This window comes from Balaenoptera acutorostrata, chromosome 1, assembly GCF_949987535.1.
Source record: "Balaenoptera acutorostrata chromosome 1, mBalAcu1.1, whole genome shotgun sequence".
In the NCBI taxonomy this organism is placed as follows: domain Eukaryota; kingdom Metazoa; phylum Chordata; class Mammalia; order Artiodactyla; family Balaenopteridae; genus Balaenoptera; species Balaenoptera acutorostrata.
Window position 1 is genome coordinate 29,175,809 of NC_080064.1, and position 26,887 is coordinate 29,202,695.

Below are 26,887 nucleotides of genomic sequence, written 5' to 3' on the forward strand. Positions count from 1 at the left end.
TGGATTTGTTACCTGGGACTCCATAGGACTGCTCTTGCTTCTTGACCCTGTAGCTACTTTGTTTCCTATCTCTTTTTCTCTCCTGTATTACTTCCCTATGTTATCCATTCCCACTTACCTCATTTTCCACTTCCCCCCAACCCCCTTTTTAGGGCTATTTCTTGCCAGCCTCAGCTGTTCTTCAGGGCTTTCTGCTTGGGACCTGGAGGGTGAGCAGTATTGCCAAGCTACTGCTCTCCTGAGATCGCCTTCTTCTGTCTTACAGATGAAGAATGCCAGCTACAACCTAGATCCCTACATCCAGGAATTTGGGATCAAGGTGAAGGATGACATGACGGAGGTGACAGGGCGAGTGCTGCCGGCGCCCATCTTGCAGTACGGCGGCCGGGTGAGCAGGGTCAGGGCCAGACAACATCTCTGGGACATGTGGGGGGAGGTTGGGTTGTATAGCCAGTGGCTTTTGCTCCCCTACCCACCTGGGTCTACTGAGGCTCACCTGGACACCCCCTTTGCCTATCCCCAGAACCGGGCCATTGCCACACCCAATCAGGGTGTCTGGGACATGCGGGGGAAACAGTTCTACAATGGGATTGAGATCAAAGTCTGGGCCATTGCCTGCTTCGCACCCCAAAAACAGTGTCGAGAAGAAGTGCTCAAGTAAGGAGGTTGGGTGTATGGATGGAAGGGTGGGAAGGACCCTAGAGCTGCCTAACTTCCTCTGCTCCCAAGGGGCCACGATTTGATCTGTAGTCTGTTCTTTCTGAGTCTTGACTCTCCCCCCGCCCCCGTGCTGTCTGGCTCACACTTCTGCCTGCTTCTTTTCTGTCCATCTGTGGTCAGGAGTCTTGATAAGGAGCCATATCTGTGTCAGAGATGATGATTTCAGGACATGAATCTCCTAAGGGAGACCTGAATTATTTTATTGTTACAATTATTAACATGGGTGGTAAACAGTAGTAATGATGACTATAATGTTTGTGCCAACATTATACCTAATTTTATGTTCTCTTATTTCATCTTCACAGTGAGTAGGTGGTCGTATTTCCATTTTCAGGAGACTGAGGCTCAAAGAGGTTAAGTAACTTGTACAAGGTTTGCATATCAAGAAAGTGTCAGATTGGGATCAAATCAGTTCAGAGGTTTCAAAGCTTATATTCCTAATTGGAAATAAAAGTTCAGCTGGTACTCTGAGCTGTCCTTTCCTGTGCACAGAATTTGTTCGGTCGGGTCCAAGTGACCTGAATTAGGTGAACATGAATTGTAAGGGCCTCTGAGCCACCTGTGGCTGAGTGGCTGGGAGTAGATGACAGCAATGAAGAAAGTGATATAGCCAAATGGTTTAAAGGAACAGGTTAGGGGAGTAATGGTCTTGAATGAGTGAATAAGTAAGTGAAGAAGTCACCAACCCTTCCCCTGCAGTCTTCTTTTTTTAAAACAGCTTTATTGAGATATTTTTCAAATACCGCACAAATTACCCATTTAAAGTGTACAGTTCAGTGTTCCTGCAGTCTTTTGAAGTGGTAGCTTTTTTTTTTCTCTGGATCTGGAGTAAGGTCAGTGCACTCTGGGGCTGAGAAAGAATCAGTGGAGCTGACCACTTCGGGCAGTGATGAGAATTAGTAGAGATGTGTGCCCTGGTGGGTTCAGCTGGCCTTGGGATTTTCATAAGAATTAGTTACAGCAGCCCCTGATGAATATGGAGACTCTGGCCCTCCTCCCCTCACAGATACATAACTACTTCCACACAATTATAGTTTCTCTTAAATATGTTCCTCTTGTCTCCTTTCCTGGGTTCTTGGGATTTTAGCCCCATGTAGGCCAGGCTGCTCTTAGCCTTGGCCAGGCTTTGGAGGGCTGGTCCTTAACCAATATTAGAAAGGCTTTCAGCTCTGTGCCTTTGTGTCACATTGTTGGTAGCTCCACTCTTGGTGTGTTTCTCTCTCATTCCCGTGTCCTTCCCCTGTCCCATTCTTTTGAGAAGCAATTTGTTGTTCTGGATATTTTGGGGTACAGAAACTGATAAACCTAGAATCTCAGAGTTCATCAGACAACCCCTTCTTGCAATGATCCCTAGATTCAGGGAGTAAAAATGTGACTTGTACACCTGGGTCAGGGTACCCAGTTGCATGTATGGTTCTGGGCTAAAGATTAAGATTTGAGAGTTTACGGTGTGGCAGTGGATGAGATTGTCCAGGGAGAATGTGCGTAGTGAACAGAGGCTGAAAATAGAACCCAGAGAAACTAGAAAGGAAATAGAACAAAGTTCCTACATGTGTATGAGGGAATGGGATCCAAAGCACAGAAAAAGCCATCCTTTCCACTGAGACAAAAGGGGAAGAGATGAGGTGGAGAAATTGGTAATTGGGGAGGTATAAGGGAGTCCTAGGGTCAACCCTCAGAATTTTCTTCTGGCTAAAGAAGCCCTGTTACCTCAGCTGTATCACTTTTAGGACAGGATTTTAAGACTTTCTCCATCCTAGAGTTCTCTAAACACTTTGTGGACCCCAGCACTGGACATAATATCCCAAGTGTGATCTGGTAATAGAAGATAGGGAAAACCACCTTCCTTGAAGTAGAGACCCACTTACTGATGGAATCTGGTAACACATTGGCTTTTTTAATAGCTATACTGTAGTTGTATACAAAGCAGAGAAATGGAAGAAACACTGTTAGTTGTCCATCAGAGCCCTGGCTCTTACTTACATGAAATAATAGGTTATATTTTTTATTCTAATGTTTATTTGAAAAAAATTTTTTAAATAGAATAATGTGGAAAACATCCATGTGTCCATCATCCAGAATATTGTCATATTTATTTTATCCTTTTTAAAAAGTAAATAAAATATTAAAGATAAATTTGACATTCCTTTATATCCTCCATTCTAGTCCCGTTCCTCCTTTCTGATGCAGTCACTGTCATGAATTATAACCTTCCTACCCAATTTATGTATTTTATATACCTATATGTATATAAGTGATTTAAAATTTTATACAACAGTGTTGTACTGTATTAATCTTACTTTTTTTTTTCTTTGTAACTAAATAAGTAAAAAATTTATTTCCTCACTGTATAGGCTTTTGAATCCATCTTATTGATATTTATATGCTATATAATAACATCCCCTAAACAATTGCTTTTATTCTCTATTTGTACATTGTTGCTTTTAATCTAAATGCAGGACTTTCACAAATTGAATTTCCTGCTGCTCCTTTCAGTCTGTCATTATATTTATGTAGCTCGATTTTTTTTTTTTTTAATCTATTGCATGTGAACCCTCTCTTCCAGCTTTGTCTTCCTTTCCTAGGGTAAAGCTCTAAAGCCAAAAGAAAGAAGCTTGTTTAATTATTTGCTCTCAGGCTTCAAAGAACCAGTAGGGGAGGAGGGAGCTCATTTTTCTCTGAGCATCTCCTGTGCTGTGATCACTGTTGGAACCTTATTTATTTTAATTTGAGCCAAGAGGCCCTCCTCTTGGGCATCTTCCTATTGCTGTAGACTTAAAACATAGGAACCAGCTGCTTGAATGGGACAACATGGGGGGACTTTGAGAATTCCCACAGGTCCCTTCTCTGGGGTCCCTCAGCTCTCTGCTTGTACCATTGAACACTTAGCAAGCTCTATCTTGTCCTATCCAACTGTAAATGTGCTTTTTACACTAGATGTGATGATGTCTCATTCATCTTAGAATCTGTCAGTGCCTGTCATAGTGCTAGACCCCTAAGATGGAGGCATTTGGTTAGAGGTATTAAAGTGGGACTTACCTGCCTCCTGTCATGACCATACTTGTGCTGCAGGAACTTCACAGACCAGCTGCGGAAGATTTCCAAGGATGCAGGGATGCCCATCCAGGGCCAGCCTTGCTTCTGCAAATATGCGCAGGGGGCAGACAGCGTGGAGCCCATGTTCCGGCATCTCAAGAACACCTACTCAGGGCTGCAGCTCATTATCGTCATCCTGCCAGGGAAGACGCCAGTGTATGGTACAGTTCTGTTGGGACAGTGATTACGATGATAGGACTCTTCTCAGGGTAGCTCCCTGGAAGATCCTAGGGCCGACTCAGTGTGGATTCTTGGCTCTAGCCAGAGCTGTTCCTTAGTGTCAGTGCTCTTCTTAGAGGAGAAATATTAGCCTATATGAGCCAGTTAGTCATCTCTGGTCCTGTTTACCTGCTCACAGTCCCTCCCAATGACATTTACTGGGGTCCTCTGTGTGCTGGTGTGTATGCCAGGCTAAGCTGAGCCGGATACAGAGATGGGTCAGTCCAGATTCCTATTCTTAGGAGTGCATTGTCTGTCAGGACATAGGGCAGCACACCCAAGCAGAATTTGTGGTGGTTCTGTTGGTGTTCCACTGCTGGGAATGATGTAGACTTTTTGAGAAGCTTTCCCTCTCTTTTCAGAATGAGAATGACTATATACATCTCTGACTAGTGCTTTTCTCTTACTCTTTTTTTCCTCTCCACCTCTCTTCAAAGGAAGAGGTGTCTCTCCTTTTATCTTACTCAACCCACGTGTGCTCTTGTTTCTATTCCATCCTTTTACCTTTGGGACCCTTGAACCCTCAAACATCTTTAGATTCCCCACGCTAGAGCACATTACCACAGTCATGCCATCTCCTTTAGCTTTTTTCTTCCTATTTTCTTGTTTTTCTTCATCAGCGTTTTTATTTTTTTTTTTTTATTTTTATTTTTTTTTATTTTTTTTTTAATTTTATAGCTACTTTATTTATTTATTTATTTATTTTTGGCTGTGTTGGGTCTTCGGTTCGTGCGAGGGCTTTCTCTAGTTGTGGCAAGTGGGGGCCACTCTTCATCGCGGTGCGGGGACCGCTCTTCATCGCGGTGCGCGGGCCTTTCACTATCGCGGCCCCTCCCGTTGCGGGGCACAGGCTCCAGACGCGCAGGCTCAGTAGTTGTGGCTCACGGGCCCAGCTGCTCCGTGGCATGTGGGATCTTCCCAGACCAGGGCTCGAACCCGTGTCCCCTGCATTAGCAGGCAGATTCTCAACCACTGCGCCACCAGGGAAGCCCTTCATCAGCGTTTTTAAATGAGTTCTCTACATTTTCTACCCCCACTTCCTCACCAGCCACTTACTCCTTAGCCTTTTTCATTTATTTTACCTCTGCCATTCTCCTAAACCTCCTCTGCAGAGGGTCACCAATGACCTTTCTCCTCTTGACTTCTTGATATTTTCTCCTGTCTCTCCTTAATTGTTTTTGTCATTACCAGGAATGCCTGGCATTTTCCAGATTTCTGTACTCTGCCCTCTCTGCCTTTTCATTCTAGTGAAATTCTCATCCATTTCAGTTGTTTCAGTCATCAACTATTGTTACTGTATGTTATATTGTATTATTAAAATCTTGATTCCACCCTTGACCTCTCTGCAGTTCCGATCTCTCCCTTTGACCTATCTCCCTTCCACAACAGTTTATTGATCACCTACTGTGTGTGAAAAGAAACACTGCTAGATCCTGAATACATTGGTGGATAAAACAGATGTGCTCTCTGCTCTTACAAAGTGTTTTGGTGAACGATCTCTTTAGTAGCTTGTCTCCTCTGTCTACCAGTAAGCCCTTCTCTTTACTTTTCTCTTCTGTGTTGGCATCACAATTGCTTCTGGGTACCTTCATCCAGACTTTGGGGACAGTCTGTCTTCTCTTTGCCTCACCTCTAATGCTCTTTTTTACAGTATTAAGATGTATTACCTGCTCTCCACCCACTCTTCTCAATTTAGTTCTAACATTTCTTCTTAAATCTTTCTTGTATAGGTTACTGGATGAGACTTTTTGTGATTGTACTCTGAAAGAAAAAAAAAAACCTTCATTAGCCCCCATTCACAGAATAAAAGTTTTTTAGGGCCCTGATCTTAGTTTAACCTTTTCAGCTTCATGTACTGTTCCCTTTGCCACACATACCAGAAAGATCACTTGTTCTGGAATTCGATAGAACTGGATTTTAATCCTGGCTATGCCAGTTTACTGTCTTAGGCAAATTACCTAACCTTTCTCAGCCTTGTTAATTAATTATATAAAAGGCAGCATCTAACACAGTGCCTGTGACATAGTAGGTGCTCTAAATGCTCATTCCTTGTCTCTGCTGTCTAGTCTCTGGTTTTGCTTCCATCATTTGCCTTTGCCTAGAATATCTAAGTACTCTTTTTATCCCCCATCTTGCCCTTAAAATTCTCTCTATCCTTCAAGTCCTAGTTTAAATGTACTTATTCCTGGAAGCTTTCTCTTGTCATCCTACCTACAGGATTAACTCATCTCTTTTTGGATTCCTCTAGAAATTGTATCAGGCTACTGATCAGTTATGGTCTTGCTTGATATTGTTTTGAGCATGGAGTGGATCTGATTCTGCTCTGAAACCTTCTTCCCTCTGCACATGTATACCCAAGGTAGAACCTTCCACTCACATGATACTCAATACTTATAGAAGTTGGTTGACCTCCAATCCATGTCTCTCTTGGGCCATAAATTGATGTCCCTTGTGATTGATAAAGTGGAGTGTCTTTTTATATTTCTATTGGCTGTTTCACTTGGCTCTTTGGAGAAGTGCCTGCTCAAGTCTTTTCCTTTTTTATTGGCTTCACTACCTTTTTCTTAATGATTTATCGGATGCTTTTTAGGAGAACTGCCTTGAATAATTATCCATGTTTCTGGTTTCCTCCATAAAGGGAGAATCCAGTGTTTCTGGCCTGCATTTGGAGTATAGTGCGGCATGCTTGGAGAAGTCAGTGCTTACTCAGAAAATTTTCCCTTCCCTGGGCTCAGTCATGTTATACCTCTCTCCAGTCTCATACCTTGATTAGGACCTTGGGTTTCTTCCACTTACATGCTGTTCTTTGATTATATTGAATACCACTTAGGTAATGGGGGCATTGCCTAGGAACTAAGCCTGCAGATAAGAGGAACAGTCAGATTCTTTTAAAGATCCTTCATCCTCCTTCCTGGTAGGCCAAGTGATGGTCAAAGCAAGGTCCACATGCATTGTGATTGCCCTGAGAGTGTAAAAGGATAGTGTCACATTTGTCCAGTTCTAATCTGCTACCATACCTCATCCTGTCCTTAGTATTTTTAACTCCTTCCTCCACTAAACTGGTAAAATTTTTTTAATGTAAACTTTTTATTGAAGTACAGTATACATATAGAGATCTTTTGTGTTCAGTCAATTAATTCTCACAAAATGTCATAGCAAGGTAACCAGTACCTAGTTCTGATAGTAGAACATTACTACCAGGCTACCAATCACTACAACTCCCCATCAGTGTTAACCACTATTATTTTGGCTTCTAACACCATAGATTAGTTTTGACTGTCTTTGAACTTTATATAAATGGAGTCATATACCATGTACCTTTTTTTGCGTCTGGCTTCTTTCACTCAACATTATGTTTGTAAGATTTATCCATGTTTGTTTAGTTGTAGTTTGCTACAATTTTTCCATTATATGATAATAACACAATTTACATGTATTTATACATTCTACTGTTAATGGACATATTTGGGTTGGTTCCAGTTTTTACTATTATGAATAATGCTTCAGTGAACATTCTTGTACATGTCCTTTGAACATATGTGCCCATTTCTATTGGGTGTGTAACTAGGAGGGATTTTAAGTGTCCAAATGTATACTTCCAACAGCAGCAAATGAGAGTTGTAGTTATTTATATCCTTACCAAACTTGGTATTGTCACTTTCATTTTAGCCATTCTTATGGGTGTTTAGTGATACTGCATTTTGCTTTAATTTGAATTCTCTGGTGAGTATTGGCTGTTTCACGAGGCTCTTTTGAGAAGTGGCTGCTCAAGTCTTTTCCTTTTGTTACTGGCTTCACAACCTTTCTCTTATTGATTTATAGATGTTCTTTATAATTCCTTTATTTAAATTTATATATATTATACATATCTGTGGCTTGCCTTTTTACTTTCTTAATGCGTTCTTTTGTTGAACAGAAATTTAAAATTTTAATGTAGTCCTATTTATCAATATTTTTCCTTTATGGCTAGTACTTTCTGAGTCCTGTTTAGGAAGTCCCAAGGTCATGAAGATACTAGTCTGTGTTTTCTTTTAAATGTTTTTTTTTTAACCTTTCACATTTAGAACTAGCCTGTGTTCGCCAGAAACTGTTGCTTTCTCTGTCCCTTGGCAGTGGTTCCTCTTTTGGTGCAAAGCCTAGAATCTCAGCCTCCTGCCCACACCTCGAATCAGCAAATGTACCCAGGGCAAAAGCAGCTGCAGCAGATGGCTCACCTCTGTGAGATTCTCTCCCTCTCTGCAGTGTTAACTCTTCCAGTTCTTGTTGTCTTAGCACTTCTCTGCTGCCTACAAAAAGATGATTTCTGTATTTTATTTGGCTTTTCTGAATGTTATGTGCAGAGACACTGGTTTGCCTCTAACTTTATCTCTTGGAAGTAGAAATGATCCCTTTAGCTTTTTAAACATTCTCAGATCTCTCCCATTGAAAACATATCATACCGTTCATTGATCCTACATCTCCTCCTTGGTACTTTGTATTACCAAAAACAGCTTTTGCCTCTATACATTAATTTTTGCCTCACTGTCACAAAATTCTGGTCCTCATTTTACGAATCTCTTAGCAGCATTTGACTTAGTTGAACACTTGCTCCTTCTTGAAACTCTTTCTTCCGTGGCATTCATGATATAATGCTGTCTTGATCTTGCTCTTAGTTCTCTGAAGTTTTGTCCTTTGCAGACTCATCATCTTCCTGTTCTGCAAGTATTGTGAGTTCAAAGATACAGGTCTAAGCCCTCTTCTCCTTTCACTCTGTTCTCTTCCTTGGTGACCTCAAGATCATGTTTTCAATTACTGCTTGTGCCTAAATATCTCACAAATTTACATCTCCATTTCAGACTACTCCTGAACTTCCAACTACTATGCTCAGTTGCCTGATGGATATCCTCACTGGGATGACCAAAAAACACTTCAAACTCAAAATGTCTCAAAAAGAACTTATGATCTATCTGTTCTATTATAAAAATCTAGAAACTCAGAGGTTATCCATAGAAATTATTTTCCCTTACGTATATAGTCTCTTGAATCTGTTTCTTTCCATCTTGACAGCTGCCTTCTTAAGCTACCCTCATTTCTTCCCTAGATTGGTCTAATGACCACATTCTTTCTCTCACACTGTGGTTCCTTTATTCTCCTTTGTAGTTACTTTGGCCTTTCAGTTTCTCAAATGTATGTTGCTTTCTCCTATCAGAGTACATTTTTGCACGCTCTTCCCTCTGCCTGGAATGCTCTTTCCCATATTCCCTCTCCCTTCTAAGTTCTCTTCTACCTTTAGATTTCAGTTCACTCATTACTTACTCAAGAATCCTTTCCTGACAACGTTATTACCCCCATGTTATATGCTGTCATAGCTCCATGAAGTTTTCTGTTGTAGCATTTATCATTGTTATACTTTTCATGATTTTTAAAATTAGTCACTGGATAGTAAGCACTATAAGAGTAGGGACCCTGTGTGTTTCTGGTCATCATTGTGTTCCCTAGCACCTCATATACTTCCTGGCATCTAGGAGGCATTCAGTAAATATTTGTTGAATGCACTAATCAGTTCTCTCCCTGCTCATAGCTGAAGTGAAACGTGTTGGAGATACACTCTTGGGAATGGCTACACAGTGTGTGCAAGTGAAGAATGTGGTCAAGACCTCGCCTCAGACTCTGTCCAACCTTTGCCTGAAGATCAATGTCAAACTTGGTGGCATTAACAACATCCTAGTTCCACACCAACGGTATGAACTCTATTGCCCACTTGCCCTTGTCAAGCAAGGTACCATACTGGTGATTGATGAAACGATAGGACCCTATCCAGGCCAAGTGAATCACACACAAGGGAGAGAGGACCAAAGTGGGTGCTAGATGGTGCCAGGAAGAGAAGACCCAACTCCTCACCATTTGTTTTCTCTTCCTTGTTTAGCTCTGCTGTCTTTCAACAACCAGTGATATTCCTGGGAGCAGATGTTACACACCCCCCAGCGGGGGATGGGAAAAAACCTTCTATCACAGCAGTGAGTGATACTTTCCAACTTCCTCATAAGGTTCTTCTCTTAGCTCTGAGCCCCCAAGACTACACATGATTTCTTTCCCTCAGCTCTGGTGCTTGACCCTTCACAAGATCTTTTTATTTCAGCTGATCATCCCCATTAACCACTCCCTTGGTTTCTTAATAAAACTAACTCTGCATGGCATTTTCTTTTCAGAGAGAGAGCAGTGAGAGTGTAGGCTGTGGCCAGAGACTTGGCCCTGTCTCCATCACTTTTGTTCTGTGTTCGAGTTTCCCTCTCTCTCTCTGTGCCCACTTTTGGAATATGGGAACGAACATACCTCTTTTCTGAAATCCCTTTTAAGGGAGTTACTTAGTTGCTGCGATTGTCCTTTACTCTTCCCCATCCCTACCCCTGATACACCTAGTAGATTAGATAGCTCTCCAATCCCTCTCCTGACATCTTTGCTCCCTGTCTCATAGGGGCTTCTGAATTGGCTAAAGGGACCAGGCCTTCTTTCCCACTTCTCTTTCTTCAACTCTCAAGTTTCTCTAGGCAGAATGGGCCTATCTCAGTAAATGTGGGGAACCCTATACTATGCTTAGCTTTAATTTTCTTGTGGCCATCCATCCTAGTAGGCTTTGGCTATTGTCCCCTTAGAAAATGATGTTATTCCCACCACCCACAAGAACACTCTTCACTATGGTTCCTAGCGTAGATTAGCACTTGAATTGAAAAAAAGATAAACTTGTTTTTGAATGAGGTCACTCTTTGAGCTAGTAGTGCCAAACCTTCACATGCCCCTCTGCAAGGAGTAGGGAAATCAAACTTATCAAGTACCTACTGTGGGTTAGGCCCTGTGCAAGATGACTTATATGTGCTACAACAGCACTGAAACTAGGTGGTATTCTTATCTCCATTTCAGAGGAGGAACAAGAAGATCATGTGGGTTAAGTAACTTCCACATGTGTGATAGAACAGAGATTGAACCAGGGCTTATTGAATCCAAAAAACCTCATTCAGTTGCATAGTTGTTTTGCTAAGAGGTCTTTCCCCAAACCCAGAACCTAACAGTGTTGGGAGGGTGGAGGTTCTGGGAGCTGATCCTGCCTCTTTGGTTATCAGGTGGTAGGCAGTATGGATGCCCACCCCAGCCGTTACTGTGCTACTGTGCGGGTGCAGCGACCACGGCAGGAGATCATTGAAGACTTATCCTACATGGTACGTGAGCTGCTCATCCAGTTCTACAAGTCCACCCGCTTCAAGCCTACCCGCATCATCTTCTACCGAGATGGGGTTCCTGAAGGCCAGCTCCCCCAGGTAGGGCCCACAATAGGTCAAGAAGACCTTCACATTGAGGCCAGGGGGCCTGATGGTAGCAGAGAGTACTGCTGTCTTTTCTGAGCTATTGACACTGGGAGGTGCTACTACTTAGGGAGGTTTGCTAAATGGAGTAGTCTTGGAAGCAGAGATCACAATTGAGAGATGGCCTGTACAATCACTGATAGACCTTTCTTCTTGTAATAAAAGACCCTCAGTGCCTATTTACTAGTTGGTCCGTGTTGAAGACTGATTCTTTAGACCAGTGGTTCTCAAACTTTAGCATCCATCAAAATCTTTTGGAGGGCTTATTAAAGTAGTTTGCAGAGCTCTACCCTTAGAATTTCTGCTTTAGTTAGTCTAGGATGGGGCCCTAAAATTTGTAGTTCTGACAGGTTCTTAGGTGATGCTGCTGGTCTGGAGACCACATTTTGAGAATCACTGCTATTGACCTTCACGATGTTCCTCCTATTCTTTCTCCCTGCTAAGCCTTCATATTCTGTTGTTTAGATTAGTGTACTGAACTGGTCTCCTTGACTACCATTTAATACATAGTAATATAACTACCATTTATTGGGTACCTCTTATGTGCCGTAAACTGAGCTAAGCACTTTGTATGTATTCTATTTAATGCTTACAATAACCCTATGAAATAATTATTATTCCACTTGATAGATGATGAAACTGAGGCTTGAAAATGTTAAATGATTTCTTCAGTGTCATCCAGGCTAATAAGTGGTAGAGCTGGGATTCAAACAAATTGGTTAGATTCCAAAGTTCATGCTCTTAACCATTATGCTGAATTTCCTCCAAGTCGTACAGTGTTTCCTAAAATACCAGATGCATTTATCATAGTATGTGTGTTTAGAGATGTCTAGTGACCTCACATAGCCTGAGGTTAAAATTCAAACTGCTTAATAAGCAAAGCAGTCAGCAGTTATTAAGCCACTACTAGGTTTTTTATGTTTTTACTTAATTATTTGTTTTAGTCTTCACAACAGTTTTGTGAGGCTGATCTTATTAGTAACTTTAGTCAATGTGGAGAAAATAAGACTTAAAGGGGTTAAGTAACTTGCAAGGTAATAAAATTAGATAAAGCTTGGGTTTAAACCTAGTTCTAATTGATTCTAAATTGTATTTACTTTTGCCATACAGTTTTTACTCCCTATACCTGACATCCAAGGCCACAAGGCAACTACTGACTATGGTTTTTCACCTGTGGCTTCTTTAGCTAGTCCATTTTTGTATAATACTGCTTTTTTTCAGGACTGAATTTATCTACTCCCTCTACACCCATTTCTGAACTATGTATCTAGTCTTCTATGGTGGTCCCAATCCTGTCTGCTCTTAGAGCTCATGGGTAACTTCCATTTTCCTTCTGATCCTAAATTCAGCCTTACTTTGGGCATTGTGATTTCTCTCTGAACCTTGGTTCTGTGTCTTGATGTTAGGTCTAATTATACATAGGAACCAGATGAGTGCTCTCTGCTGATACTAAGCCTCCCAGCTAGGTTTTATAGGAACATATCATGTGAACTGTCTACAGGCATACCTTGTTTTATTGCACTTTGCTTTATTGTGCTTCGCAGATACTGCATTTTTTACAAATTGAAGGTTTGTGGCAACCCTGCGTCCAGCAAGTCTATCAGCACCATTTTTCCAACAGCATTTGCTAACTTCATGTCTCTGTGTCACATTTTGTTAATTCTTGCAATATTTCAAACTTTTTCATTATTATATTTGTTTTGGTGATCTGTGATCAGTGATCTTTGATGTTACTACTACGACTCACTGGCTCAGGTGATAGTTAGCAATTTTTAGCCATAAAGTATTTTTTAATTAAGGTATGTACTTTTTTTTTTTTTTTTTAGACATAATGCTACTGCACACAATAGACTATAGCATAGTGTAAGCATAACTTTTATATGCACTGGGAAACCAGAAAATTCGCGTGACTTACTTTATTGTAGTGATCTGGAACTGAACCCACAAGATCTCTGAGATATGCCTGTATAAGGCTGATTTGGGTAGGAAGGGCTTATCATCTCTTATGGTTGGGTGTCAGCTTATAAAGAGAGGCTGAACAAAAAGCCGTATTACAAGTGGCAACCCCTTAGTTCAGAAAGATGTGTGAACTCAAGAGGAGCTGTATGTCTCTTTGTCTCCCTCCTCACCCTGTGCCTAGATCCTCCACTATGAGCTGCTGGCCATTCGTGATGCCTGCATCAAACTGGAAAAGGACTACCAGCCCGGGATCACTTATATTGTGGTGCAGAAACGCCATCACACCCGCCTTTTTTGTGCTGACAAGAATGAGCGAGTGAGTGAGGGATTGAGGAAGCCACCCATACCCTTATCTTGTCTCCCTTCTCTTAATATGGAAGAAGCCCTTGAAATAAATCTGGGGATTTAGTCCTTGGCCTGTCCATCTTCCCTGGCCCCTTTCTTCCCCCTAGCTCTTGTGGTCCTTCCTCTGCTGCTTCCTTCCCTTTGTTTCCCCCTTCTCCCCTCCTTCCCTTATACTTCATCTCCCTCCTCCTAGCTCCCTGGCCTATAGACCCCATATATAGACCAGCTCCCAGAGAAGGGAAAGGGAACTTCCATTTATTGAACTTCTCCTATGTGCCAGACACTGTACAAGGCGTCTTCCTCACAGCAGCCCTGTGAGGTAGGTACTGTTATTATCTCCAGTTTAGCCTCAGAAAGGTTAAATGACTTGCTAAGATCACACAGCTAATAAATGGTGAAAGCAGCACTTAAACACAGGTCTGTGTGACTTTAGAAGCCTATTATTTCAATTCCCAGTACCCTCTGGGAACAGCAACTTCTACTTTACTCTTGGGATTCTGATGGAATCAGATTAGAATTGAGTCGGGGCCCTAGTTAGGGTCATGCAGATCTTGGGATCTCGGTTGTCTTTGTCTCTATACAGATTGGGAAGAGTGGTAACATCCCAGCTGGGACCACTGTGGACACCAACATCACCCACCCATTTGAGTTTGACTTCTATCTGTGCAGCCACGCAGGCATCCAGGTAGCTGGGCTATGTCCTGGGGTTTCCAATGGGTCAAAGATTAGTTGATTATTCCCACTGTCTCTAGAATATATCATTCCTCACTGAGTGGCATTCAAATCAGGATTGTTCTCTTAATAAGCCCTTTGTGCACTTGAACATAAGTGCACTTTGAACGTCTTAGGCAGGTTGCCCATAAGATGGGTGCTTTATGACATAGGTGGCTTTGTGTCTGCCTTTTCATGGGTGAGTCTTCCAACCCAGCCATACTCTCAATAGTGATCCTGTTCCTTATCATCAACCATCCCCTCTGCCCAACCTGGGGCCCCTCACCTTCCTATCTTCCCAGGGCACCAGCCGACCATCCCATTACTATGTCCTTTGGGATGACAACCGTTTCACAGCGGATGAGCTTCAGATCTTGACGTACCAGCTGTGCCACACTTATGTACGATGCACACGCTCCGTCTCAATTCCAGCACCTGCCTACTATGCCCGCTTGGTGGCTTTCCGGGCACGATACCACCTAGTGGACAAGGAGCATGACAGGTGAGGCCTGGGATCAGGCTGGCTTCCTTTTTGCTTCAGCCTCTGGTACCAGACCCTCTCAATTTTTCTTGGGTAGTAGGAAATGAGTATTGTCCAATTTGATGTCCTTGGGCTTGTCAGCCGAAATCTGGGTTGGGGTTTTCTCTTAAATTGTTATGGGAATTGGCATCCTAGGGGTGGGGGAAGGAATTAGTAGCAGCTCAGTTCACCAGGAAGGACTTCTTTCATTTTTCCTTTTCAGTGGAGAGGGGAGCCACATATCGGGGCAGAGCAATGGGCGGGACCCCCAGGCCCTGGCCAAAGCCGTGCAGGTTCACCAGGATACTCTGCGCACCATGTACTTCGCTTGAAGGCAGAACGCTGTTACCTCACTGGATAGAAGAAAGCTTTCCAAGCCCCAAGAGCTGTGCCGCCCAAATCCAGAGGAAGCAGGGAGGAGGGAGGTGGGGCAGGGAGGAATGCAGAAGGCCTTGTTTCCTCTACAGAGGGGGCGAAAGGGTGGGGAACAGGGCCAGTAAGCCAGACCACCAGCCAGAAATCTGATATTCACCTCATGCCCTCCACCCTTCACCCCATCTTGTCACATCTGGCCCTGACTCCACTGGACCAAGAGAGGCAGCCCCGGTGCCCACCATACACACAGATGTCGCATGTGACTCACAGTGCTAAAGACTCATGCCTGACAGCTTGGTAAGGTCGGCTCTGCAGCCCTGCAGACAAAAGCTGGTAGGTTTGGGTTTGATACTTTAGATGGGAAAGTGAGGGGCTTGAGAAAGTGGGTGGGAGGAGGGAAGGATTTTTTAGGAGCCTTAATCAGAAAAGGTCTAGATTTGTTTAAGAAGAAAAACGAAACCAGATGCAGATCAATATTTTAGGATACTAGATGTTTTAATGGGTTGAGAATCCAGCTTGTAGGAAGATTTTTAATGCTAATGGTTTTGGTTGCCCCTCCCCCAGCTGCCACTCCTCTTTCCCTTATTCCTCTTTCTCCACCTTTTCTACCCCACCTTACACCTTCTCCCTGACAGACATCCAGCCCCTAGTAAGACTTAAGGCACTATGGCACTTAGCTCTGAAGTGACACGACCCTGTCTTCCTTCCGCCTGCTGGTGGGTAACCAGTGCCTTCCCTGTAACGGTAATGCTGCAGAACTGCAACCTTTTGTACCTATTTGGGGGGGGGGGCGCGGGGTGGGGGGGGGAGAAGGAGGTAGGTGGGGATGAAATACCCCTAACCCAACAAGCCTCCAGCCAGAGCGCCAGCTATTTTGCATTTGAAGGAGTTGACTTCCATATTCATTGAGCTTTTAAAAAGATCACCACCTCAAGATGGTTAAAATCCATTGACATTTGCACTTTCAGACATGACAAGTCTCTCGGAGCTGCTGAGGTGACTGGCCTCTGGCCTTTCCACTTATGTCTCCTTTCCTCCTGTCCCCGCTTCCTCCCCACCTGCCTGGGTCTGGAGTTACTTTCATAGCATTTCTCACTCTTGGCTTCTTTTTTTTTCCCTGATGGTCAAGTCTGTTTATGTTTCAATATTTTTTAACTGGGGTGTCTTTTAACAAACGATCCTTAGGTCTAAAATAAGAAAAAAAAAAAAAAGCAAAAACTAAATGTTATTTTTATACCATAACTTGAGTCTATTGCCAAAATCTGGAAATCCCTCCCATGCCCAATGAGTTTACATCCCAGAAACATTGAGCCGTCAGAAGGGAACTATGTACCTGACTTGTTCTTTGGCCTGGCTGTGTAGAGGGTGGTTATCTCCCCAAGGTGGGGCTCAGTCTGCACCCTTCCTCTGTGCAGATAATATCTTTCTCTTGCTGCAGGCACCCCTTCTGCACTGCCCTGCACTCTTTTCTGCAAGTGCATCTTCCCTTCCTCCGGACTGTCCTCTGACACTTTGGCTTATCCCAGATTTCAGCGTGTCCTGTGGATAGGCTGGGGAATTTTGCTGCTCCCTTTTGCTTCTGTTTACACAAATGAATTTTTCCTGATTTCCCACTAGGGCATGTGAGTGGGTGGCATGGGCTTTTTTTTTTTTTTTTTTTTTTCCTGTCTTCCTGGCTAGAGATGGGGTTTGGCTGTGTTGCAGAACTGGAAAAGTAGGGGGTTCTAGCTTGAGGCCTGTTGGCCTTGAAGCAAGGCTTCCTCATTCCTTGCCTGTTCATTTTTTCCTCTCCCACTGCTTGGGATGAGGAGTTGCAGCTTCAGTGTGGAAATCCCTCTTTTTGAGGAGCCTGGGCTTGGGCTTGCCCCAATCTGGTGATGAAGCCATGACACTTTAGACCTAGCTCAGGCTTGGAGGCCAGCCAGAGGAAGGCCGGTCTGAATATGGGCGTATGAAGTTAGAGCTACCATTTCCCCTCCCCAGCAGCCTTTGTACAGACCCAGATTTGCTATGCAAAACAGTCTATCCCAGGTTCTGTGCTGGTTGGCTACTTTGTTCAGCAACTTCACAAAACGTAGCACAAACATTGATTATGGAGAAGGCATCGGGACTGTTGAGTAACTCTTCCTTTACTTCTTTCCTGCTGGCTACAGTGTGGGGTGCCCCATGGGCACAGCCCAGCTGAAGAACAGAATGGAGGGCTCTAGGAGGAGGCAGCTCGCTGGAGAGCCTACATTCCTTACACAAGTGCCTAAAGAGAGTGATGCCAACACTCCATCTGCCCTGTCCATCGCCTTCACATACTGTCTACTTCGTGTTCAGTCACCCTTTGGGGAGGGGAGTTCTCTTGGGACAGTGGGCTCTGAGTGTTCTCTTCTCGGGTGTGTTTTGGGGCTGGGATCAGGGCAGTATTCCTGGAGGGTCCAGTCATTCACCAGCATTTGCAAATGTCCATTGAGAGCTGGTGGCAGCCACCTACTCTCAGCAACAAGTTTGTGTTCTCTCCTTTTTCTCTCTTTGCCTCACTCTCTCCAGTTGGGTTTTGAGCTGAGGCTTGAAATGCATTTTTTAGCCCTTTGGCATTGTACATGCCATTTAAGAAATAAAAGCAAAAGAAACAGCTTGGGCAATGGCAAGAATATGACATCTTGCTGTGATTTTCTTTATTTCTTTTTATCTTTGAAACTTGAAAAACACCCTTGACCTTGAGGATTATTCTTGTTTGAAAGGTGGTGCATGCAGATTGAGAAGTGGTGTTGGCAACAAGCTTTGGCTTTCTTTGATTTATTTAAAGTGGTGCTTCTTACTTAGGCTCTGAAGAAGCTCTGGGGAGATCCCAGCCTCATCCTCTTAGAGAAGTCTCCTGCTCCCTTTGTTCCACTCTTTTACCTTCCTTTTCCTCTTCTCTCTTTCCCTGGCCTCCTTTTATTTTATTTTTTGTTCACTCAGCTTGCTTGCTGGCCTGCCTGCCTATCTGCCTTTGTGATGATGAATTCTGTGCATGGCTACAGTGATCGCACTGTTTGCTGGCAAGGTCAGGCTTAGCTCCTCGGCTGCAGAAGACCAAGAATCTGCTTCCCAAGCCCAGTGATGTCCTCACTGGGCTGGACTGCCCTCAAACTTACGTGAGGGCATAGCAGAAGGCCTGCCCAACTGGCATGAAATCAGGAGGGCTTCTGGCAACTTCCACACCTGTCCACTCTTTGGAGTTGGTTTCTCTCATTGCTTTTTCTAGATCTGGTTTCATTTCTCTCTACCTGGGGCCTCCCTTTTCTGAGGATGTCCTAGGGTTGACCTACTTGGTTATCCACCGTTGAAGGGTTAGGGGATAGACATGGGGGAAGAAGAGAGGGATGGGAAGAGAATGGAGAGAATTTGGCTAAAATCTGGGAAAGGAGAGCGCTGCTCATTGATCACTTTTCCAGTCCAGCCTAACTCACTGGGGCTGAGGTGCTACTGCTGGCCTCTGGGGATAAGCCTAAGGCTGTTGTTGCTGGGAACTTAGATTAATGCTGAAGAAGGTACCTAACAGTGTGAAACCTCCCTAAAAAGCTCCCACCTACTCAGTAGCTCCACTGCAGCCTCCTCTTTGGCTAAGCAATGATGTTCTTGGATAGTTTTCTTTTTCTTGTCCAGAATTCTGTAAATGAGGCCAGCAAGATGGGCAGCCAGGGGGACACTGTGACTTCTTAGCTGGCCCATAGGATATCTGCAAGGCTGGTGGGACAGTGTTTTAGACCTGGCATCATGTGTAACAAAGAAGGATGAAAGTTCCTTCCCCTTCAGGGTAGAGAGACGTCTCTAACTAAAATGCAGTTTTGGAAATTACATTGGGGGAAGTTATTTTTATTTATATTTGCTGGGCGTAGGCCAATCCAGGATGGTAGCTGGGATGCCTTCCTTCTTAAAGTCTGATCATGGCAAGGTTATGCGGGGCACTCTTTCCTCTTTGGCCTTCTAAGCAGACTGGGGAGAAGGGATTCTCTGGTTTTCTCTTTTCGCCCATTTATTAGGACTTGCCTTCTCCCTGGACAGGGAGAGAGGCTAGGTTGGTGCTCTCCCCTTACTCTACTCCTACTGACTTAGAACCTCTGGCTGCTGTTTGGGAGCCCAAGAAAGGTAGTGGAGGTTATGGGCTCAAAACAAAAGAAAACAAAGCAAAAAAACAGAATAAAAATAAGAATAAGGTGGGGAAGGCAGATTTCCTTCTTTAAAAAGGAAAATAGGAAACCCTCCAAGGATTGTGCAAGTAAAGACAATATGTCGAATGCACTGACCCCCCTGGTGTAGTAGCAATAAGGAAAAATGAAATGACTTTCCTGTGCACACAGTCCAACCTGATTGGTGTGTGATGTTGCACTTAGCAGCCATCTGGTGGGCATGTGTGTCTACTCTGGGTTTCACTTTAGTTTCTAAACTTTTTATCCCTCTCAAGTCCAGCATGGATGGGGAAATGTCCCTGGAGCCCCACAGCTGTGTACTTGTTTGCATTTGTTTCCCTTTGAGACTTGTGTTTGTGTCCTGCTTTGAGCTGTACCTTGTCCAGTCCATTGTAAAATTATCCCAGCAGCTGTAATGTACAGTTTCTTCTGAAGCAAGCAACAGCAGCAGCACAATTCTGTGTTTTATAAAGACAACAGTGGCTTCTATTTCTAAAGTGCGGTCTCTCTCTCTTTTTTTTTTCTTAGCAAAGCAAACTGTTGGGATTAATTATAATCTCTGATAGATTTTACGTTAGAGTAACAGATTGTTAGAAGAGCAGAACCATCACTTTCTAAAGGAGTAAAGTGGGTAAAACAAATTCCAGAGTGTTGAAACTGCAGATTGTATGTAATCACTTCACAGGGCCTCCATTTATTCTTCATTCAACAAACATGCAAAGCACTGTGTCTAGAAGTATTATGAGGGGAGTAAGCAGGCACAATTCAAAAATGAGGAAAACAGTGTTTCTCTCCTTAAGGAGTTTAAAAAGTTTGGTGGCGGATATGAGTAGCCAAATGGTTCTCTGGTACCATTTAGAGAGATTATGAGGACTGGAACAAGGCTATAGGGCTATATCAATGAAGATAGAAAGGAAAGAGCACATTGGAGAGACACTCAGGAGATAGAATTAATAGGACTCAATGGATGATGGAACAGGAAGAGAGGAGTAGAGGCTAATAATGTTCACTCTTCTTGAGCAAGTGAGTATATTGGGACATTCCTCTAGCCAAGACTGGGGGGAAAGGGAGACTATAGAAGGAAGGTGGTAAATTTTGTGAAGAAAGACAATTAGCCTTGTTTAGACTGAGTTTTGAGGTTCCCATGGGGTAACAAGGTTAAGGTTTCCAGTAAACATTTATGTTTTGGTGCTCAGGGAAGACTACCAAAACTGCAGTTATAGATATGGAATTCATAATCATATAGATGGTACTTAAAGCCATAGGAATGAACAAGATGGCTTAGAGAAAGAGTAGAGCAAGAGAAACCTAGTGTACGACTGTAGGAAACAAGAGATGAGGAGAGGAAGTAGAACCTAAGATGACGGTCAGATCACTCGTAGATACCTTGTATGTTTTTGACTGCTTTAATGAGATGGGAGAATAGTCAAGAGAGTGGAATAGGATTTAAGACAAGATTAACAACATGAAAACTGCTGCAGTGAAGGGGGAGGGGTATTTTTTTCTACTTAGTTTACTGTCTTCCACCCCATCTTCTCTGGGATCTCGTAAGTATATGGTCATTCTCCAGTATTTTTTGAAAATGAACATTGGAAAACCTAACTTAAACCAGGCTAAGACTGGGGCTTCCAGGTTGTTCACCACAACCACCAGCACCATTTCCGCCTCCAGCTTCCTCCTATCCTCAGGAGATGCTTGTAAAAGAATAAAATAAACAAACCTAATTTTGTTCCTAACTAGTGTCACAGATGGTGTTCCAGTGCACTCAGTAGCACTTAGCAACTTGCTCTATTTACTCTCATGACTTGTTTTCCCCAGAGCCTGTGAACTTCTAGGAGCAGAAACTACATTCTATTCATTTTCGTCATCTCAGGGCCATAGCGTGTATCGGGAGTTCAATATTTGTGAGTAGAAATGAGCTAGAATCTGTGGTTCTTGAGTACAGAGGGGAGAACCAAGAAGTGATACTGAGTCTACAAGATGGACTCAGTATTCCTGAATCTTCAGGTAAGCAGAAACAACCAGATTATCATCACCTTTTCTTACTCTCACCCCAGCTTCAAGGTTCTATGATTTTGTGCCTTAAACTGTTGGTGCAGTTGTCAAGCATGTAAGTTCAGCATTCCTCCCTGGTACTCCTAGAGTATTGTTATTTCTGTGTATTGGGGGAAGATGGCACAGAGAAGGATTCTGGCACAGGGCCCAGTGAGAAATTTCCCTGGCAGTTAGTATGTACAAAAGTGGGCCTAGCATTCCTCTGGAGACCAAGTGTTCAAATTGCCTACCTGTGGCTACCCCTGCCAGATTTCCTTGGAAGCAAGCCAGCCAGACCCATGCTCTTTTTCACCAGCAAGGAGTAGTGAGGTTGGTTGGACTTGAAGAGCAGACTGGAACATGGAGGAGATTTTTCCCAGTTGAAATAAGACTTAAACTTACGACCGTTAATGAAGCAGAAAGTGTTTAGCAGAGCGAATGGGAAGATCATTATACCACATTTTGGCTATAAATTTCATTGCCATAAATGAATGATGTTAAAAAAGATTTCAGCATTTGGCTGTTGGTTGCTACTCAAGAGAAAAACATGGTAGGAGCCCAAAGCCTGATTTATCTGGTCCTAGAGCTCAAGGTTTGCTTTAAGGCTTGTGCTAGCACCCCTGGATATCTCTTTTCAGGATTGGTTGAGCAGCCTTCCCTCTGCCCTGTCAGTTGGCACCATATACTGTAGCACATTCTTGTCTGTCAAGTGCCTTTAGGGTAGAATGAGGCTGTGTATTTGTTGGGTGTCACTTGGCTTAATAGACCCCAGAATCACATGGCAGTTAGGGTTTGGCGGCTAAAGGAAAGGGTTATAGTGCAAAAAGAAGAATATTTTCAAGTTCTGAGCCTGGGCCATCCTCAGACTACTGTCTGTACTGCTTGAATGTAAAGAAGCATCGAATTGGAAAATTAGCTCTCTGTTTTTCTTCCTAGTTTTCAAGATATTTATTCCTTTGGCTGTAAGCTAAGGAAATCTGGCAGGCTTAGAAAGTGCACAGAGCATGACAGAAGCACTCTTTTAAAGCAGCAGTGTTGAGGAGCTGGAAAAGTGGACTTGCTGGAGGTGAGGTGCATTTAGAAGCTCTCCATTTAAGTGCCACAACTACCTTCCCAGGATACCATATCAAGATTTTTTTTAGGCCACTGTGGCTTACCCTGCAGGAACACACTGTCCTTTTATTCTAGACGGCAGCAGCTTCACCACTATCCTCTTGGCAGTGTCTTTTTGGGACAAAGAAATTTTGAGGAACTTTTCTAGGGACTTTCCCCACCTTCTGAAGGCAAGGAACTTTCTTTGTAAAAGAGGCAGTGGGAGCTCCTAGCCAGGTTTTTGGGTTGTAAATGGAAGTGAACTGGAAAAGGAATAGGGACTTTGGGTACTTTGAAGTACTTGGCTAGGTGTTTTGTACAGTATCCATTATAATTTGGTTGCATCTTCACAGCATTCGTGTGAAGTAGTTTATCAGTTACCTTCAACTGCAATAACAAAACCCAAGTAAATTGGCTTAAATAAGGAAACTATCACATGACAAGAAGTCCTGATTTCATATGGCTCCAAGGTTGGATAATTCACTGGCTCAATGATAATATCAACATAACAGATTCTTGCGCTCTTTTTGCTCTATCCTTTGTGTTGTTTTACCCTCATGCTAGTTCACCTCAGGATCCCAAGATGGCTGCTGTAATCCCAGGAAGGAAATGCTGACAGAACAAAGTCTAGCAGAAGAGGGACTAATTTTTCCCAATGTTTCATTTTAAAGAAAGGGAATCCCTGGAAGCCCCAGCAGATCTGGCCTAACGTCTCATTTGCTAGAAATGGGTCATCTTCCCACTATTCTGTCATTGGCAAAGCAAATGAGATCATCCATCATGAGTGGCTTAGATTAATTACAAGTTATCCTATGAGTCATGTGGATTAGAAAGACAAGTCATGTTTGCTAGACAAGAAGGGATAAAAGGCTCTGGGGAGGCATCAAGCAGTGTCTGCTCTACCTAGCTACTCTGGTTTTTACAGATGAGGAATGTGATGTTCAGAGAGTGACTTTCCTAGAATCACAGATGGTAGCAGAGGGCCTTCAGTGTCAGCTCTGACTGTCCCTAAAGCCAGTACGTTTTATATTGTGTTCTGCTGCAGTACTAAGTAGCTTACTTTCTGCTGTGTAAAAATTGCTTGTCTCGGAGAAGAGATTTCAAAGTGTCAGGTCGGGTAACTGCAGCCCATGCAAGAGGAAAGGGTTCTATCCAGTTGCTTTCCTCATCCAGTGATGTTTGTCTAGCACAGGAAGCTTGGAATGCAACTTTCAGAGGGCACTGATTTCTTTGCCCCCAAAATTTCTGTACTATTTTACAGTTCTCCCTTCTGAGAGCAACCAGTACCACAAGGGATGAGGGCAGAGTTGCCATTCTTGAAGCCCACTTATTTATTGGTCCATCCACCTGCCCCACAAATATTTATGGGATGCTGCTATGTACGAGGCACAGGCACTGTTCTAGGCACTGGGGCTATGACAGTTAAGATACACAAAGACCCTGCACTATACCCTTAAGAGCAGACTCCTTTGGGAATGAGGTTATCCAAAACTAGGATGTGCATGTTGTCAGGGGAGAGCCTCAAACAACTTGGCTTTTGGCAGAATCATTCAAACTTTTTTGCCTTCCTACTTCCTGATACTACAATTCATGAGCCTTTCATAATGGGCTCACAGGTGGGGTCCGTGGATAGCAGAGGTAGATGGGAAGGCATCATTGACATTTATTAAATTGGGCTGAATTAGAAGGTCCCAATCCTGTTAAATCCATGTCAACAAAGCCAAGAAGCTTGCAGTCATTTAGGGAACCAGTTGAGGGGGTTGAGGGTGAAAGACTTGCAAAAGAGTTGGTATTTACCTCTGTTAAGTGCTGCTAAGGACTTGGATTGTGTATAGGCAAAGATTGAAAATAACTTTTAAGATACAGTGTTTCATCTAGTGACATTTGATATTTTGAAATTGGGGAGGGCATTTTCAGTATAAGGGGTAAGGATGGGAAGGAAAGAGTGAGGCAGAATTGGAGGCAGATATGGGTTTGAATCCCATCCATTTATTAAGTGTTTACGGTAGGTGCATCTAATAAGTGCTTCAAAATGATAACAATAGTAAATGCCCTCACTAACATTTAGGGAGGATTTTCTCGGTGCTTTATGTACATTCCCTAACTTCACAACAACTGTGAGGAAACTGAAGCCCAGAGGTTCAAGTGACTGATCCAAAGTCCCACAGTGACTGGGGGGGAATTAAAGATAAGATTTTTTTTTCCCCCTTTTCTCTTTGTCCCAAGCTTTAAAAAAATAATGTATTTTGATTGTTAAAAGTCTAAACATTACTGATACTTAGAGACAGAGAGAAAAATCATGAATCATTCCTCAACCTGAATAAAATAGTATCACATTTCTTTCAGGCAACAAATACTAATGTGCTGGTCCTAATAACCTTATAAAGCTTACATTCTAGTGGAGGAGGGGGCACCCAATAAACTAGTGAACAAAAATTGCAGATTGGGAGAGGGGTTATTAAGGAGATACTGTCATAGTATACAGAGTACCTCACCATAGATCGGAGGTCCGGGAAAGGCATCTGAAATGTCTTAAGTTGAGGTATGACGAGCGGTTGAGGGGCGGAGGGGAAGGGGTGAGTGTGAAGAGGAAGGAGAGGGCTCCTGGCCAAGGGAACCAGAAGCAGAGAGGCTCCAGGTCTAATAGAAAAGCGCTTTCCCCGTTAGGGGAGGCCAACCAGTATAGCTGTCGCATAATGATGAGAAAGAGTCTCGCTTGAGGGGAAAGGCAGGGGTCCCGTCACGCCTACAGCTGGCCCCGCGATGGAGTTTGGGTCCTGGTGTGACCAGGCGTTATTAAAGAGTTTTTAACATGGAAATTATTCGATCTGATGTTTGTGTCAAGTCCTGTTTCATAATCTTTCCCCAAGTTATATTGTACATTCCCCCCCCCCAAAAAAAATGGTCGTCAAAGCAACTCTACAGGCTTGATCAACTGTTGGTGGTCACTTGACCGCCTGCAGAGGAGGAGGTGCGTGGGTCGGTCCCAACTGGGCGTGGTGGGAGGGCCTCGAGAAGAAGGGGGCCTCAGCCCAAGACAAGATTGGCCCGGGGCCTTCACAGCTGCAGGTCTTGGTCCTGCACCTCAGACCAGCCACGCTTCAGGAAGGCTCCTGTCCAGGTTAGCTATGCCGCCCTCCGCGACCTCGCCTCGGGCAAGCACTGTCCCGCACCAGGTGGCGGGAGGAGTCCAGCCCCTCGGGGTTGTCTCCTGCCGGCACGGCCCGGCGGAGGACCGCGGGAGGGCAGGCCCCGCCCAGCTCGCGGCCGCTGGCCTCACCCAATCGCGCTCGCCCCAGGCCCCGCCCAGGCCCGGCGCCCGCTCCGCGACACCTCCCCTGCGTCCTTCGTGCCGGCCGCGCCCGCACGGACGTCGCGCCCGCACGGTTAGGGCGGAGAGGCGAGGCTTGGATGTCGGGCGAGAGCCCGGGCAGCGGAACTGACGCCATCAGGCTTCCGGGGGCGGCCCCCGGGGAGGTCGGCGGCGGCGCCGCAGTCGTGGAGGGGCACTGGGATCGTAGGCGGCCGCGGGCGACGCAAGTTCCGCACGGAGCCCGTCTCTTCTCGCCTCACGCTTCTTCCTCTCTCCTAGTTGCGCGCTGCCTCCCGACGGCCGCTCTTCCTGACGAGAGCTTTCGGAGTGCGGTTGCTGAGGAGAAGCCGTCACCACCCCGCCTCGGGGCCGAGTGAGGGTTCCTGTCGCGCCGCGTCGCCCCCTGCGCCGCCTCCTTGCCCTCAGTGGCGGGCGCCCTTCTCGCTGGAAGCACTCCCCCCAGCTCCATGAATGGAAATCGGCTCCGCAGGTGAGTGAGTCAGAGCTGCTGGTCCTTCTGTTGGGGGTAACCGCAGAGCATCGTTGCTCCCTGCGCCCCGGCCCAGGTGCGCGAGGTGAGCGCCGTCCCCCATCGGCCCCCCGCCCGGCCCTTCCTCCGCCTCCCCGCAGCCCCGCCGCAGTTCCCTGGAGCCACGGAGTAGGCGATGACACTGCGGGGAGGAGACACTGCTCAAAGGATTGAAGTTTGGGGTTCCCTAGGCGATATTACTCTTTTTTCCCCGGAGTCTAGAAGGGTTTGCCATCTTTTTTGTTACTTCAGTTGAAGATACAACGGGGTGTGTGTTCTTTAATCCGGTAGTGTGTCCCGTAGAGGCACTGGGTGGCCAGCCTTCTCCCTTATGTCTCTCCCTTATGTAGTTGTGAAGATACATTAAGATAACAGATGAGAATTAAGTTTGAAACGTATTAGTATTAGTGCAACGTCAAATGCAAGATGGAATTTCTTCCATCCCCGAGTTCTCATCTATGTTTGTGGCAGCATGGT

General features: G+C 44.4%; 2 protein-coding genes across 3 annotated transcripts in view; both read left to right on the forward strand.

Annotated features, from left to right (window-relative positions):
* Positions 1-16,060, forward strand: part of AGO1 (argonaute RISC component 1) — a 30,993-nt gene extending 14,933 nt beyond the window's left edge. The window contains exons 10-19 of one of the 2 annotated variants that reach the window (XM_057530321.1): positions 266-397; positions 524-657; positions 3,793-3,977; positions 9,596-9,755; positions 9,941-10,031; positions 11,133-11,327; positions 13,513-13,647; positions 14,260-14,361; positions 14,690-14,889; positions 15,131-16,060. In XM_057530321.1, coding sequence (XP_057386304.1) covers positions 266-397; positions 524-657; positions 3,793-3,977; positions 9,596-9,755; positions 9,941-10,031; positions 11,133-11,327; positions 13,513-13,647; positions 14,260-14,361; positions 14,690-14,889; positions 15,131-15,239 — 1,443 coding nt within the window. In that variant the 3' untranslated portion in view covers positions 15,240-16,060. The remainder of the gene's footprint in view (positions 1-265; positions 398-523; positions 658-3,792; positions 3,978-9,595; positions 9,756-9,940; positions 10,032-11,132; positions 11,328-13,512; positions 13,648-14,259; positions 14,362-14,689; positions 14,890-15,130) is intronic. The other variant, XM_007182512.3, reaches the window with a different exon arrangement.
* Positions 16,061-26,040: 9,980 nt separating this feature from the next.
* Positions 26,041-26,887, forward strand: part of AGO3 (argonaute RISC catalytic component 3) — a 129,435-nt gene continuing 128,588 nt past the window's right edge. The window contains exon 1 of the mRNA XM_007182514.3: positions 26,041-26,371. Within this exon, the coding sequence (XP_007182576.1) occupies positions 26,353-26,371 (19 nt within the window). The 5' untranslated portion in view covers positions 26,041-26,352. The remainder of the gene's footprint in view (positions 26,372-26,887) is intronic.